At 38.2% G+C, this 18,187-nt stretch overlaps 1 protein-coding gene across 1 annotated transcript; it reads left to right on the forward strand.

Annotated features, from left to right (window-relative positions):
• Positions 1 to 7,324: 7,324 nt before the first annotated feature.
• Positions 7,325 to 16,748, forward strand: LOC137095471 (membrane-spanning 4-domains subfamily A member 8-like). The gene is made up of 6 exons (XM_067462185.1): positions 7,325 to 7,538; positions 8,709 to 8,831; positions 9,867 to 9,923; positions 11,610 to 11,753; positions 13,444 to 13,557; positions 15,946 to 16,748. The coding sequence occupies exons 1-6, from the start codon at positions 7,341 to 7,343 to the stop codon at positions 16,117 to 16,119; spliced, it is 810 nt and encodes a 269-aa protein (XP_067318286.1). The 5' UTR covers positions 7,325 to 7,340; the 3' UTR covers positions 16,120 to 16,748.
• The last annotated feature ends 1,439 nt before the right edge of the window (positions 16,749 to 18,187 follow it).

Consider the following 18,187-nt stretch of genomic DNA (forward strand, 5'->3'; position numbering starts at 1 on the left):
TCAATGTCTCACATATATATAAAAATACCACATATCTAAATCAAATCTCAGAATAGAATACTTTCTCTTTCTCTAAATGTTAACAGAATTGTTAAGTAATTTTTCTTCTTGTTCTTCTTTTCTACAGTACATTACCTCTGGATCCTTGTCTGTATCAATTCAGAAAAACCCAACCAATGTCTTGGTGAGAGATACAGATATGATAATTGTACTCACTGTTATAATACTGGAGGCACATTAACATTTTTTCTCATTACACATCCAGAAGGTAGCTGCTTCTACCTTCTACCATGTAAATACAGTAGAATGTCTCTGAATACTTAGGCAGGAAAAACTTTTTTTTTTAGAATTATAGCTGCATATATAATACAATTAAACTATAATCACCCATGGAAAAAAGTCAGCAATCAAATTCACAATTGGGAAACATTGAATTGGGATATGTCAAGCAAAATTAAGATAGCCAAAATGATGATTCTCCTTAAATTTCGATTTTTGTTTCAAGTCCTACCATATAGCATCCCCAACAAAATAATCAAGAAATGGGACAACTCAATAAAAACTTAGATAGCAGGAGCAAGCAAAAATAGATTCACCAACTCAATATTTTAATCCCTGGAAGAAAATGGAGGGTGGGGGGCACCTAGTTTACAGAATTATTTTGAAGCCTGCTAATTAACAAGACTGATAGAATTAGATTTTGATGATTCAAGAAGATGGGCCAGAATTGAAAAAAAAATAATGGATGGGATCACTGTCTGTGTTTAAAAGGGAGGATTGACAATAAGATATTAAAGGGGGCCCAATGATTTCATCCATTACTGGAATAAATGGCAAAGCAAGTTTCCAATAAATAAAGTAGATATACTACCAATAGGGGTCTTAGACAATAAAAATGAAAAAAATGACAAAATTATAACAAATTTGAATCCACAGTGCTCTCTGGATATAGGTAAACTACAACTCCAAAATTCAAGGTCAATGCCCACCAAAATCTTCCAGTATTTTCTGTTAGTCATGGGAGTTCTGTGTGCCAAATTTGGTTCAATTCCATCATTGGTGGAGTTCAGAGTGCTCTTTGATTGTAGATTTGATAAATCTCAGAAACTGCAAGTCACAAATGACAACATCAATCCCCCCTCTCCCGCTCCAACCCCACCAAGTATTCAAATTTGGGCGTATCAAGTAATTGTGCCATATTTGGTCCAGTGAATGAAAATACATCCTGCAAATCGGATATTTACATTACAATTCATAACAGTAGCAAAATTACCATTATGAAGTAGCAACGAAAATAATTTTATGGTTGCGGGTTACCACAACATGAGGAACTGCATTAAGGTGTTGCGGCATTAGGAAGGTTGAGAACCACTGCTTTTTTTCTGTAGGTGAGAATTTGTATTTTTTACTGAATGAATCTTTTGATTTTCTTTAAAAGAGTCTGATGGATTTTCTTCTGTGAATTGACTTGAAAAATAAATACACAATTTATATATTGTTACTGTTTTTCTTAATCCATTGTGTATCTCTTTCAGATGAAAACTAGTGTGGGAATGAACATCACAAGTGCTGTAATGGCATTAACTGGCCTCCTTCTCTTTTCAGTAGAGATTGCTGAAAATACTTATTCAATATATCCAGAATACCAAAACTGGCCAATTGTAAGTGAACACCCTTTCCCCCAACTTAGATGTATTGGGGTAGAATCCAAAAGAGAGGATGTACAAATAACAAAGAAACTAATTGCTCAAAACACTAGCAAATGTTTCATATGAATGGTAGCTCTGGAAAAAAACAGCAAGCAAATTGCAATTGCATATAAGGCTCTTCCTCCTAAGCACATCCCCTCTTTTGTTTGTGGCTTCAGAAACCACCAAAATAAAACCCATACAGTTATACGTGAGGATCTGGGCTTATATAGAGTATTTTCCCCTACTTTAACAAATAGAAAAAGCAACAGATTTTTTCATTATAGTATTGTTAATTCTGTGATTCTGAACAACACAGACATATTCAGTGGAGCCAGATAAGTTTGTCGTTAAATCACTTTGATAAATATAATTTCAAATGTTTATTAGAAACCATACTTGTGATATTTCAAAACACAAAAATGGACTAAGGGCACAAATTTTTTAGATAGAGGGGAGCAGAAGACATTTCCATCTTGTCTTTACTAATAATATAATATAGTTTATTGTATATACATATAATACTTATAATATTATAATGTAATACAATATAATACTAGTAATAATAATACAATATTATAATTATAATTATATATTTACATTACATGTAATATTACTAATAATATTACAATGTAATGGTATAGTGCAATATAGTAATATATAATACTGATATTGTACTATGCTAATAATATAATATATTGTATGAAAATATATATTGTAAGCCGCTCTGAGTCCCCTTCGGGGTGAGAGGGGCGGCATATGATTGCAGTAAATAAATAAATAAAAAATAGTCCATTAGACTTGGGCCTTCCTGAAAGACCTGGGTCTAATGGAGTATGGACCCTTGGGAACTGACCCCTGAGTCGTCTTGGAACTGCCGAGGAGTCAGTCTGCATAGCCCAATATGTTCTTCGGGTCCTATGGGCCCGGAGAAGCAAAGAGGCAGCCCACCTCTTCCCCAAATCCTCCTATAAAAAACCTTTAAAATAAATTAAAAACTTACTGGGCCACCATTATGCCTCTCTGGAGGTTTCCAGTCATGCACCAATGTTGCACCAGGAAGCAGGTAGGGGAAGGAGCAATTTGCCCCACCCCTGCCTCCTAGCGTAACATTGGTACATGCCAGGAAGCAGGCATGTAGCCAAGGGGGGGGGGGGCTTGAGGGGCTTCAGCCCCCCCCCCCCCCCCCCGAAATTCTCATGGTGGTTCGCAAAAAGGCCTTACTGGTGCATTATTTAAACTGTTATGTTTATTCATATCATGATCTGATCACCATACTCAATATATCCCATATGCATGGGGTTTTTGGGGTAATGATACAAAAGGTTTGCTAGGCTAGACCCTCTTTCACTCAGACTCGCCCCCCCCCAAAACTCAGCCCCCCCGAACCCCCCCTGAAAAAAATTCAGCCCCCCCCCCCCAAACGAAATCCTGGCTACGGACCTGCCAGGAAGCCTCCATAGAGGCATAATGATGGCCTGGCAAGCTTTTATTTTATTTTAAAGCTTTTAGGGGGGATTTGGGTTGTTCCCATTCCAGCGTGCTAGTTACCGCACTGAAATGGGGACAACCCATGGGAAACCTGGTTGTTTTCCCGGGGTGTGGGGAATTAAACCTGCTTTGGAACCGGTTTCTTAAACCCACTCTGAAGCAGGTTTAATATATGCCCGGAAGCGCCCTAAGAAGGGTACATCACTGCAAAGTTTTATATCCACTGTTACAGATTTTAGTTTCCTCTTCAAAGTGGCATATGTGTTGGGCAAACATTTTTACCCAAATGGCCATCACTGTTAGTCCCAGCCCTTCCCCCTGAGAACTGTAATGTGACCTTTCAAAGAAGATTACTAGAACCTGTTATAATACTGCAACTGAGTACTTTACCAGCAATGGGAGAGCTATAATAAGTGTATTCTTGCATTTCTTGTCTTCAGACAAGAATGGTCTCTGTGCCCTTCTCTTCTTGTTCAGTCTACTAGAGTTCTGCATCACAGCTTCAGCCACACATTTTGGGTGCCAGGCAACCTGCCGTCACAGCAACACTGCAAGCACTTGATACCATGGTTTCAGTTTTAAAAATCATGTGGAGAGGAACAAAGAGTTATTACTCTTTTGTATATTATTTCCTATTTTTATTGCTTCTCAGGGGTGACAGTCAGGCTTATTAGAAGGTGACACTCCTATCCGCTTATTAAGGAATCAGATTTACTAACTCTGGTCATCCAGCCTCTGCTTAATCTCTCCCATTGCATATTATTATCATTGTGTTTATCTAAGTGTTAATCCAAAATTTCACTTGATAATTTGGTGGTTTATATTTGCCATTGCTTTGACACTAATAACTAATAAATTGTTTCCAAATACATAATGTTAAATTAGTCTTCTTTCTCATTCTGATGCCTTCATTTATAGGTTGATTTCTCTTTTAGTTCATACCTGGTTCAACCAATTCTTTATTGATAAATTATTTAGTCCATCTCTCCCCCCCCCCCCCCCCATTTTAACTCTATCTAGTTTCACAGCACATAATGTTAAGTACTGAAGCATATATTATTTCGATCCAGAAAGCATATATTGTTTTGACAAATGCTATGGCCTGTATTCAGTGAAAGTGCACCTTTTCTAGATCCAAAATCAATATAATCTCTCAGTTACTCACACACATTTGGTTGTCAGATGGGAGGAAGGAGATGTTATAATAACAAAAAAATCAATGGTTACTTTCTATTTACCCCCCCCCCCCCCCCCCGGCAAATTCCTGATCACTGACAATGCTGCTCCAGAGATGATGGGAGGCTGAATCCAACAAAATTGAAGACAACTTGCTGCTCTCAAGTATGAGAAAACTTCAAAACAGCAAACATTTTTAAAAGCAATGGTTCTGCTGTAACCCAGCTCAACAGGAGCAGAAAATATTCCTGGATGAACCAGTGGTGAATCCTAATATACCTCCAAAGAGAGGTTTTTTTTTCTCCCCAGAAGGGGAGAAGAAATAGGAAAGGATAACAGGTTATTGAAGGAGTGCAAAAGCAGTGAATGGACTGTAGAGAGCTCTCCAAAAATTAGAGTACTACTGTATATCTTGATGGGTGAGAATTTGGTTTCAATTTGTTTCTGTTGAGTGCTTGCCAAATTCACAATTGTCTACATATTCAGGTTGGAAACAACTTGAATTTGTTACCTGTTTTCATGAATGAGGGAAAATTAAAATGAAAAATACTGCTTTTTCCTCACCACTCTACTGTTTCAGATTTTCTTCTTCAAAACATTAAAACTTCACTCCTATTCAAAACCATCCTGGGTGTAAGTGGCTCGGATGGGCCATATTTCTGAGCAGAGCTGCGCAGAATCACATTCTTTAGTGTGAAAAAGGATGTGAGTCCTGGCATGCTTTCTACATAGATCCAAGATTGATTGCCTCATACATTAGAAGTGAAACAGTGACACTCTGCAGCCAGCATTATACCAAGCCAGGCTCTTGTAGTAGTGAAGCCACTTATGTGATGCTCTACACAAGCATACTTGGCACACACTAAGAAGAGCCTAAACAACTTCTAAAGGGCACCAACCTTAAACATTTTAAAATATTATTTCAATCCCTTCTCCCCCCCCCCCATCCCGCCCCCCAACCCGGTTGTTGCCCAAATGATATGAGCACTAAAAGTGGATGAATGGCACTGAAAAATCACTTTACAACAGTGGTGTTTAACCTGTGGGCCGTGGACCACCAATGGGCCACGAGGACAAAAATCTGGCCCATTAACCTCCTTCCTTTTTATTTATTTATTTATTTTATTTATTTTATTTCTGGGTTGTTGTAGGTTTTTCGGGCTATATGGCCATGTTCTAGAGGCATTCTCTCCTGACGTTTCACTTGCATCTATGGCAAGCATCTTCAGAGGTAATGAGGTCTGCTCCTTTTGTACTACCTGCCACTCCTTCTCTGTCACTGACCATAGCATATGTTCTGTATCAGAAACTAGAGCTGATGTGGTCTATTCAATGCAATTTTCTGAATCAGCATCCCAAACCAAATCTAAAGTTGACCAAAAACTGTTTTGTAACCATTTGGTACTAATGTTAGAAAGTGGTCCCTGTTCAAGTGGTCCTTGGTCAAAGTGGCCCCTGGTTAAAGTGGTCCCTGGTAAAAAAAAAAAAAAAAAAAGGTTGGGAACCACTGCTTTACAAGATGGGGTCTTCTCCAGAGAGGTTTCAATGCACTAGCAGCCAAAGGCAATTAGAAATACATTTAGGGTTTAATGCTGAATCCTTGAAAGTCTTCAAATAAACTGATGGATTCAGTTGCATTGACATTGCATGCTCTCTACTGACTTTTAGGCTACATGTGTTCAGGCAGACAGCTGCCTAAATGGGACTAAATAGGATCAGGAAAAATATACAGAAAGGGGGAAACTGGAAGTGCTCTAGATGAATGAATTGATGAATAAAAATCAGAATGAGGCAACAGCAGAAGGAGGAGATTTGGAGGGAGAGACAAACTCCTCCTTTATTTATTTCAGTTTTACCTACTTCCTTGTAAGTTGGGAACAGTGTGAAGCTGAGGAGGATATCAAGAAGTGTAGCGTAAGTACTTTTTCTGGAGAAAGTGTAATCAGTCTGAGGCCAGTGTTCATGTTGATTCAGAGATCAATTCAGAAAAGCTTGGAAGAATAACTGGGTGTTTTTTGAAAATGGCCAGAGGAGTAGAACTATAAATGGGCCTGTTTGCTGATGGGAGCAATGTTTGGGGCACGAAGGAGATGCTAGCCTTTCCTGGGACAGGCAATTCTCCCCTGTAAATTCTTCCCCATCCACCACCTAACAATTTCTCCCTAAAATGCACTTCCCGAAGTCTTGGACACCACTAATTTATATAATAATAATAATCCCAAAATGTACAGGTAGCTATTTCAAGAGTAGAATTACTGGGTGGGAAAGGGTTGAATCCCCTCACCTACGTATTCTTTGCTCATTTAAATCCCCTCACTTACCCACAGATGCCCCCTATATGGGGAAATGAAATATGAGAAGACATTACACTTATGCAACATAAATGCTTTGTGACTTTAAGCAATTGAAAGTGTTTATAATCTACTTCAGTCTTTGGAATTTCTGTCCATAACTGTAATTGCTCTGCTTCATTCAGGCTAGTTTAATTCTTTCTGAAATGAAAAAAGCAAATATTCTTTTATATTTTTAAAAGGAAACTGTCTATGCCTCTGTGTCACCCAGGTTGCAAAGAGGAGCAAAGGAGCAGTTCATGGAGAATTCCCCTATTCCTTACTTACCCATTGATCCATCCGGTGGAAAAGAGTTCATGTATGTTGCAAAACTTGGGGAAATGCTTTTTTGAACTACAAATTGGGAAATTCCTGCAAGATTGCCAAGCAGTATATTATTGCAGAGATTTGTAATGTTAGCCAATGTTTGTAAGTATGTGTGTAAGGTGTTCAAGATTTATAATAGTTATACGGATTTAATAATCATCAAATAGTTTATTGTATGGGCCCAAAGCCATGACAAAAAAACCCACCACATGCACACAATATTACCCTCCGAGCAACAGGAAACAGACTTTAGAGGAGGTTATTTTCATTTGTGTGTTTCTTTGTTTCATTTACAGATAACATATCCGTGACAATACATCTGGTAAGAATGGCTACTAGAACAATAGTGTTAATTCCTCCAAATGGCGAAAAGGGCCAGGATTTCCCTGGTAGCATTATTCAACTAACAAACCTTGTACCACATATTCCATATGGAGCTCAGGAACGGGATAACAATCTATCTCAACAAAACCCTCCGGTGGAATCATTGGCAAAACTCTTGAAAAGAGTGAGAAAGACTCTGGGGGTAAGGAATTGGTACATCTTCTTACTCTGGAAATGTAAGGGACTATGGACAAAATAACTATTCTTCTGGCTGGGTTGAAGACAATGCAGGATAATTAAAAAAAGGCATTAGCCATAACAACGATCCATAGGTCTTTGTTCTAATACACATTGTGAAAAAAGAAAATATATCATTCTCTTATCTAACATGTATTCTGGAAATTGGCGGGAAGCAAGGATGAGGACCATTAGGTATTCTATCCACCAATAAGATGTTCTTTCAGTCCTCAAATTTCCAGTAGTCCAGTAACGTAAGCCTGGAGCTTTTGGAATTATAATTTCTGCACTTAAAGAAAAAGGGGGGGGGGGGGGACACAATCAGACTAAGAGTTTGAGTTGTGAACAATTTTTAATATCTCATGCTTTGAAATGCTAAAATTTGGGGACTGAATAAAAATTTCATTAGGAGACAGAATTATTATTTTGCCTCCTATCCCCAATAGTTACATTTCTGCATATATTATATGTTTTAATTTGTGGTTCACTGGTTGACTACACAATTACTTGGCTAATCCTTCACACATACATGAAAGCATTAATAGCTATTATGACCAAATAATAATAGTATTATTATTATTATTAGTAGTAATAATAACAATAATAATAACAACAACTTTATTTTTATACCCTGTCTCCATCTCCCTGAAGGCCCTCAGGGTGGCTTACATGGGGCTAAGCCAAATCAATAAAGTTAAAACATAACACATTAAAATGCATGATATCAATATAAAACAACATAAAAACAACATTATAACAATAAATAAAACAAGCATCAAATCATTAACAACAGTATAATTCAAGTCTTGTTATGAGTGTGCGGACTGGCGCACAACAATTTAGAGGACAGAACTAGTGAGTAAAGTGCATAGGCTGAGAGATTTTTCATAAATGTTTGCACAAGAGGTGATGCTTAAAGTGTCTTTCAGTTCAGGGAGGATGCTTTTATATGTACAAAGCTTTTATATGTACAAAGATACTTCCTTCTGAGATATTGTGTGGAAGTGAAATGTTCTGAAAGGCTGCATGAGGACATACGACATTTTGGGGTTTCAGGTGAAAAATGTCTCTGTAGAAAAGATAGAAAATTCCTAGTTTTCCAACCATTTTTCTGCACATTTTTTCCCTTCCACAGGCCATCCAGATCATAACTGCATTGATACATTTTGGCTTTGGAACTGTGTCATTTTTTCTGATTGGCCAGGACTACAATCTTTTGGCTGTTTTTGGAGGTTATCCATTCTGGGGTGGATTAGCTGTAAGTTTTGTTTTTGTTGTTGTTGTTACTATTATTTTCAATTGTGAAGCACAGTTTATTTCTATGCCTATGGTTTGGAATTTCAACTTTGCAAAAATGTTTGGAGAATTTTGCATTCAAATCTGATTGGCATATTGACTTTGTGTGTGCAGAAAATAAATAACTGGGGCTAATGTACCTGTAAAGTGACATTGGTATATTATTACTGTAAAGACTAACTGTACATGTTCTACAGATACACATATATGTAAAAATAATTAGAAACAGACACAGAGATATCCCATATTAACAAATTTCCACTCAATCTAGTACTAAACGCGGAATGAAATTATGCATGCAATACCTTTGTCAAAAGTTGGGATTGCCAGAAGCAGGGAAGTAACTAACTTAGCCTAATCTACAACACGAATGAGTTGCTGCCATTCCTTGTTGTGCAAGTAAAGCTTGTCCTCTTGCTTTGATGGTAAATGCCATGAATTTGAATACCCTCTGACATTGAGGCACCCTGCACACACAATGTACAATCTCATTCTGTTCACACTGTTTCTGTCAAAGGCTTTCCCACAAGGAGTGCAGATTCAGGCCCTGTTTCCAAAGTGACAATCATTTTTTTTAAGAGAAACACTATTCCCATCCAGAAATTTATCTTGGAATAGCAATGACAGTTCGTCTAAATTATTTCCTTCTGAATATAGGATGATTTATTCTGTCCTTTTAAGAGGGTTCTGTTTTATGTCAGATGCTGGGATCTGTAGTTTGGTGAGGCACCAGACCTTCTAAAATTCCCATGCTTCCATGGTTTGACCCATGGCAGTTAGAAGTGGCATTAAGCTACATTAATTCTACAGTGTAGATGCACCCTAGGAGAACTAAATTCTTGCTAGTAGTCTATATGGATAATAAATGAATAATTATTTTCCTCTTTGAAAGCTGACGTGCATTAGTATTTAAGAGAGAAAATGAGCTATTATTTTTCTGACAGAGAATTCTTTCTCTAACTGCTGTAATTGTTCTTCTTCTCTTCCATATGAGCAGTTCATTGTTTCTGGATCGCTATCCATATCAACTGAGAAACATCTAACACCAAGAATGGTGAGAAAGAGATACACAATATTTTAAGTTATTCTATTATATTGTGGATGTTGACAAAAATAGGCTTCCTTCTATTTACACTTTTGAGACCAATTTCTACAGCCTACCCTGTATAGAAATTGCATTCTGGAAATATAGTGCCACCAGGTCCCACACCCTCTTTTCTCACTGGGAGACATTCTTGAGCACATCCAGCTCTGTATCAAATTAAGACTTTCAATAAATAATGAAAAATGTTGAGACAGTTACATATGTGTCGACTGTTCAGTCCCTGGTCTGGCACTCTTCTTTGCTGGATCTCTTCTGGTTGTCCCTGCAAAACATGGGGATATGCTCTTTTGCATATTAGGTTGGATCTACACTGCCATATAATCCAGTTTCTGAATCCAGATTATCTGCTTTGAAGTGGATTATATGAGTCTACACTGCCATGTTATTTAGTTCAAATCAGAGAATATGAATTCAGAAAATGAATTACACTGCAGTATAGATGGGGCCTCATATACTGAAATTGTTGGGGTCATGTCAGAAGAAACCACAAGCCAGAACACCTGGAAGATAACACCACAATGCTTTTCATGCTAACACCTCCCCAGTTTATGGGTGGGCTATAAATGATGGCCCTAGCTGTGACAGTATTGTGCACTCTTCTGGTGTTAAGGTCCTTGGGCATGACCTTGGTGGTATGATAATGATGGGTGTAAAATTGCAGAAATTGCTATATGGTGGCAAGTAACACCAGAAGTGGCCACTGGTAACAGAATAGCTGTTAATGTGGACAAATGTTAATCAGGACATATAAAGGGCAGTTTGGGAATCAAAGAAAGGAGTGAATGCATGTGGATTTTTATTTGACATTTTCTATCTACATTTGGAAAAGTTGAGTTTTTGGACTCCCAGAATCTATCAGCTACAATGATCAAAAAGTAATTATTTCAGCTCTGCCTATACCTCTCTTTATCCTCTCATTGTTAAATTGGGGTATACAGCTTCAGTGAATATCAGTCATGAATTCATGTCTTAAAAGGGCTAAATACAAAATGGTTTCCCAGCAGGAAAACAATCCTGTTGACGGTAGAGAGGGAGAGCCACCCATGTTATAGAAGAAATCATAAAAGTTTTGATGAGGAGAATGGAAAACAGAGTCAGTTTGGCTTGTTTATTCTCAGTGTAATTGTCCAGGCTTTTTCATTCCTCTGTGTGTTTGCTTACCTTTTTATTGTCTGGGATTTGCTAAAGGATAACTTTATATTAACTTCCTTGGATGAACAAGGCAGATGTTTCTTTAACCATTGTGGTATGAATAAATGTTCCTAGTTGCTTTACTTTTTTGAACACCTCACTTTCAACAAATTCTTCATAGAGGGAAGGGAAGTTCAAAAACAAATATTATCTAATATGACTTACATTGGCTTTGGGGGAAAATCTCTTCCATCAAAATGTAGGACTCAGACCTCTTGTTGAACATAGTTTTCTTGGCTGTAGAGCTTAGACATGTTAATTATTAGGATGGTAGCTCCTAAAATGGTCCGACTAGAGGCACTGCTAAGGGAGAGTGTTTTGAGAATTGTAGCCTAAAGAAGTAACTTTTGCTAAGTTCTGGCTAGGCGTGATTCTCTGAACTGGGGGACTTCTGTTCTCTTTTTGTGCTTTTTCAGGCCCTGATCCATTGTCTATCTATTTCAGGTGAACTGGATGTTAGGATTACACATCATAAGTGCTTCAGTAGCATCCATTGGCATCATTCTATATATGGTAGAGCTGGCTTTAAATTATTACCCTGCATATAATTATATGTCCTATAGCTATCAATATCCCAGTTGGTCAAAGGTACGTAAATAAAATCCTTATGAAATTTGTGTTTTGGGGCAAGGTCCAGGATTGGCCAAGACATTTTGCTGCATGGAACCAATGGCAAAGCAATTTTCCCTTCCCAGGACAGAAGCTAACCAGACTGGGAATCGAAACTTACTTCACCATTGCTAATGGGATAGTGTCTGCGACAACACCTAATTTTGCTTATCTGTTTACCCTCTTTATGTTTTGTCTTGCCTTATGTTTTGTACTGCAAGTTTTTCCTTAGTTTCACAGACAGTGTTCCTCAAACCAGCTGTTGAATTAAAGAAAAATAATATTTCTCTTATGTTACAACTCTTTTGTTCCCAAACAATGCTGTACGTTCCTCACAGAGTTCATTATGGTTTTGGAACACTATTTAGAATGGGGCAGTGAAACTGTCATAAAGACTATGGGATAGGATCTGTGACAATACCCTCTCTTGGCTTCATTATACTTAAGAAGATGGTGTCTAGCTGAAAAGAGAAAAGGCATGCATAATAGTTTTTTTTAAAAAAAAATCTGACTTGGTATCTTACCAGAAGCTTCTGAATTGCCACTCTGGTTTCTGCCCACTGTGATTTTGGGCTGGTCACACTTTCTCAAGCTAAGAGAAAGCACTGGCAAGCCAATCCTGAATATAGCTTCCCCCCCCCCCCTCCCAAAAAAAACCCCAAAAAACCCTGTGATAGGAACACCGTAAGTCAAAGTCGTTTTGAAGGCACATTGAAAAAACAACAGCAATGCTGATGGAGGAACAGATTCCACTGCCTTTTAAAAAGTGCTAATAAGGTTTGGTATTTATATGGTGGTTTTGTTGTTGTTACATGTCTTCAGATTGCTTTTTTTAAATATCAGGAGCGACTTGAGAAACTGCAAGTCGCTTCTGGTATGAGATAATGGGCCATTTGCAAGGACATTGCCCAGGGGACAACCGGATGTTCTGATGTCTTATCTTCCTTCTGGGAGGCTTCTTTCATGTCCCCGCATGAGGAGCTGGAGCTGACAGAGGGACCTCATTCGCACTCTCTCCGGATTCAAACCTCCAACCTGTCAGTCTTCAGTCCTGCCAGCACAAGGGTTTAATCCATTGCACCACTGGGGGCTCCTGTGCTGACTTGTGGTGAACCTGAAGCAAACCTATCATGGAGTTTTATGGGCCTGAGAGAGCACGACTCAGTCATGGTCACCCAGTGGATTTCCATGCTGACCAGGAAATGAAACCCTGATCTCCAGAGTCGTAGTCCAGTTTTCCAACCACGATACCATGCTAGCCCTTTTGTTCATTTCATATGTAAACAGAGTTCTGCCGTAACTACTTCCTTCTACCACTACACCCAAGACCCAGTTGTTCATAAATTAGCAAACTGGTCACTCTTCTACTACTTCCTATGTACCTTTGTACTCTAAAATGTATGCCTTTGCACTCTAAAAGAACACGAAGCTAATGACATTGCAGACTTTGCAATGAGAGTATTGTCCCATGTTATAAGGTCCTATGTATGTGTCTTACTTTGTTTATATTGCAAAATAACAGTTTATGAAGGTTTCGGTGCAGCTTCACTCAGCGGGATGGGAAGATGGCGGTTCCGCCAGGCAGACTGGCTAGGACAATTTTTAGTACTATAACTGAAATAATCTGCTGTATAATCAGTGTCTTTCAACATGCCACTTTTCTCTACAGCGTGTAGGTACCGGCCTCTCTGTCATGCTCCTTTTGTTCAGCTTGCTGGAGTTCTGCATTACAGTTTTCATGGGATATTTTATGTGCCAGACATTCTGTTGCAACAATGAGATGGTAAATAACAGATAGCTTTCCCCAGAATTTGAGTTGTTCTTGCTCAAAATGTGAAAAGCCCAAAATGATTCTTGTTATGTATTATACATGTGCCCCTATCACTTCAGCCTTTAAGGAATCCAATATGTTGTATATGGATCCTCTTTGCTCTTCATTTTATCCTAATATCAGGTTGAAAATAGCATTAGGTCAAAGTTCACGCAACCAATTTTAGAAAACCTGGTGACATTAATCTGGGCTCACTGTTACAACTACTACATTTTAATTGCATCTTGCTGTTATGAGATGTTTCATTTACACGAAGGCCAAGCACACTGACTGCATGTGGCCATTGTGAACCTAAAGGGAAAATCTTGAGGCCTTCTCCAAACCCTCGGAACCCCCTAAAAAAACTGAGGCTAACCTGGTGATGGTACTCAGTTTTTCCAGGACAATATTCTCTTTTGAAATATCTTCATTCAGTCTTTAAAATTGGTTCTTTTGATTGCCCTATAAATTCTGAGAGCTTTAAAGGCACTAGGCAGCCATGTGGTCTAATACCTTTCAGAAAATGAAAGGGCTTAGGTTCTTACAACATTTTTACATTTTTAACATTAAAAATATAGTCCAGGACTCCTGTTGGGGATCATTATAGTGCTATGAAATGAATCCCATCCTAATTCTGCCCATTCCCATTTACTGGGAAGCAGTTGCTGTGATTAACAGAGGTCTGTTCCCTTGTCAATTAGGAAGTAGCAGACTAACAGTCCCACTCCATCCTGCGTCCAAAGTTCCCTCTTGGACTGGAGATTGGTTGCTGAAAGGAAGAGTAGGACTGTCCGACAGTTGCTTCCCAAATGACAGGCGAACAAACTGCTGTTTCTCAAAACAACTGCTTCTTGTTATGTGATGTTTAGGAAACTTTCAAGGTCCCTATGCATATTCTAAACTAGGAGTTGACCATGAATAATAAAATTGTGAGAAGTGTCTACTGATTAATCGATACTTAGCATTAATATTGCAGGTCATGTTCTACGTGGAATCATTTGTGTGCCAGAGGTATGCTTTTAGGACAGTCAATAATATGGAAAAAATAACAGAAAACTGGAGAAATTAGTCAAACACAGACATTCATAAATAGCTGTTAGATTCATTATTCAGAACCAACACCCTATCTTTAGTATGGGAATGAAATGAAAATTCACACAGGAGAACTTCATAGGAGGCCAAAACCACCCTTTTCTCATTTTTTTATTGATGAAACATATCAATCAGGGGTTGGACAGGTGAAGGCCAAATTTTGCGCCCCCTTTCCCCAATGGACTCAACTCTTTTTAAAAAAAATTCTGGAATATATTTACTAATATCCCATAGGATTCTTTTGCATCTTTACATCACCATTTCTCTTTTGGCTGATTGTCAGCAGCATTCTAGGGGTTCTGGCAGGCTTTTTAAAATTTATGAAGTGATACAAAGTACACAAAAGTACTGGATTTACAGCAGTCCTGAGTTACTGGGGAGTGTTTGTGGTTAATTTTTTTTAAAAAAAAATGGGGTCTGGTCTGGTTGCTTTAGCACACTGGTTCAACTTCCTAAGGAGCGTGCAGAAATGAACATTGGCTCTTGCCCAGTGCTCCATCAAAACCCAAGGATGACAGGGGTCTTAGGATTGTTGTGAAGTTCTTGAGGAGTTTTTTGTTAGTCTTCCTGGCATATCCATTGCTATCGTCTGATCAATATACATCTCTCACAATGTTACCATTAATATTTTTGATGTTGAAAAAAATATCTTTTGCCTTTCATTTTCCAATAAGATTATTCCTGACTGGCTACTATGGGAAAATGTTAGACCACACGGCAACTACATGTCTCTGAGAATCTCAACATTTAGAAGGAAAATCAAAAGAACCCAATTTAAAAGAGAGGATGGAGATATTTCAAAGGGGAATTGTGTTCAGGAGTGTCACCACTAGATTATTATACAGTTTTTCCCCTTGAAGAATGCTTATGAATAAAAGATGGTAATTAACCACTCGAACTCTCATGTATTTCACTGCATTGAAACCCCAGCCTCCCAGTCTATTCAAGATTAACATTAAATTGCTTTCAAAAACAAGCAAAAGCAGTGATCGATGCTGGTTTTCAAGGCAGTGCAGCAATGAAACTTCTCTGGGGTTGAGACTGAAATTTAAGGGAGATGGGCAATGTCCAAATGTTAAAGCACCTTGGACATCTGCTTTAATGTTTATGGAAACCATCATAGTTTGTTCTTCAAACAGCTGATTGGGGAGAGTTGACAAGGAGATAAAAACTACTCTGAAGAGAAAGACAAAAGTTACAAGGCTGATAATAACAAAAGTAACTACCAAGATAAAATTTCTTGTGGTGAATTACCTTTTTGTGTTACAGAAGGCAATGTTGGCAATGCATTGTGGTGTCCGTAGGGGTGAAGTGATTCTCGTGGAAGGCTATCCTGCTGTTCCTCCTCCAGCCTATGATACTTTGGATTTTTCTCCAAGCAAGAATCAAGGAGAAATTATGAGAAGTGACTCCATAGCAATTTCACCAAGTCAGCTATCTTAAGAGAAGTAATATGTTATGATTGTCTGATTAAATTATTACTGTTGCTGTTTTTGGTAGCTATATCATAGAAAGCTGTCTAGATTAGTCTCTTCTAAAGAATTTTTAGTGGAGTAATCATTCAAAAAGTGATTAAAAAATTAGCACAGAACATTTTCTTTTGGGTATACAAATCTTTTTCACCAATATTATTTCTTTTCCCCCTTAAATGTTTCAAAGGCAATAGGCAATGTCGCTGAAGATCCAATAGGATCCATAGCCACTATCAGATCTCAGACAGGGCAATGAATAGGTTCACTAAGAAAGAGAGGGCGGGGGCAGAAAGTAGGTCTGATTTCAAGCATAAATGTTTGATGATCATCCCTGCTAGAATTGTTATGGGACAGGCCAAATCAGGCAACCTTTGCTTCTATTTGCAGCCCTTCGGAGCCCTAGTTTTATTGATATTATTTTAACTTGTTATTATTGCTTCTCATATGATTTGTATGATTGTTGAATGTGTTGTGTTGTCTATTTGAATTTGTTTAATTTATTATTGTATTTTTTATGGCACTGCTTGTTTGCTTTTTATGTTGTGTACTGCCCTAAGTCCCCTTGGGGGAGATAGAAATAAAATTTTGCTTACTTGCTTACTTACTTAATGCTGCCTCCTCCCTATGGACACCTGAAGAAAACAATGGGGAGAGAGGCAGTAGGATCTCCTCTAGAGCTTCTTTCCCCACTAAAATATCTTGGAACTTAACTTCCCCACCAAGGTCCTTGTCATGGAAACAAAATGTTTTGCGTACTTCTAGGCAAATATCTGCTGCTCATCCCCATATATATTCCCCATGATTTTTTACTTTCTTTTTGGAAAGATGGCAGAGGAAGTATTTTGTAGTTTGGAGTGCTAGGAGTGAATGAAATTGAAGGCAAAAACAAGGTAGTCTGTTGATATATCTGGTACAGTTCTAAACGGAAAGCAAACTCCTCAAACTGAACAAGAGAAGGGGGAAATCTTTGTTGTAGTGTTTGTGCGTAATGTAAAATAAACCACGTATAGTTCATGTTTGATCAGCCCACACACTGCCTTGCCAGAGAAAGAAAATATGCCACGCAGATGAAGAATAAAGAATAAGTAGCTTACTCTTTGTAATTCAAAACAACATATGTACAATGTGATCAGTTACATCAACTCACATAATGTCCATTTATGAGAGGTTTAAAATGGTCTTTCTTTGTCCATGTGGATAGACTCTTTCTGCAGTTCATGAAGTGAGAGCATACTCCAACTCTCTCTCTCCTTCTAACTTATCTCTGCGTCTGCATAGCTCAAGTTTGAACAAAAATGTAACAGTAACCAAAAGTCCCAGGCTCAGCCATCTCCTCAGGTATTGCCCAACCAATCAGCTTCATTCATCTTATTTTACAGTTGACACACACACACACTCACTGATTCCTTGCATGCTCCAACACTGTTCATAAAAACAAGTTCCATGTCACTGCTCAGAACAGAGGCTAAAATATGGAAGATACCAGAAAAAAATATTGTCAGGGTTTCAAATTCCTCTTCATTCATCTGAAGCAAAATATAGTTTCTTGGCTGGAAATCTCAATAAGATGAAGGCAGAATTATAGCAGTTTGATACATTAATTGCCATGGCTCAATGCAATGGAATCAAAGGATTTGTAGTTTTGTGAAATATTTGCTCTTCTCTTTCTGAGAGTTCTGATTATTTTTATCGTATCAGAAGCGAACCAAGGGTACAGTTGTAATGTATTTAAAAACACAAAGTTTTAAAACTTGGCATTATACTAAATGTCCTTTGACCAGTAGCTGGCTACTTAGAGTGCCTCCGGTGTTGCTATAAGAAGGCCCTCCATTGTGCATGTGGCAGGGCTTAGACTGCATTGAATAGGTGGTCTGTGGTTTGGCTTATCCACACTTGCATGTTGTAGACTCAACTTTGTGGCCCCATGTCTTAAGGTTGGCTCTGCATCTCATGGTGCCAGAGCAGTCTGTTCAGCGCCTTCCAAGTCCCTCAGTCTTCTGTGTGCCCAGGAGGGAGTCTCTCATTCAGTATCAGCCATG

This window comes from Anolis sagrei, chromosome 1 (genome assembly GCF_037176765.1).
Source record: "Anolis sagrei isolate rAnoSag1 chromosome 1, rAnoSag1.mat, whole genome shotgun sequence".
NCBI lineage: Eukaryota > Metazoa > Chordata > Lepidosauria > Squamata > Dactyloidae > Anolis > Anolis sagrei.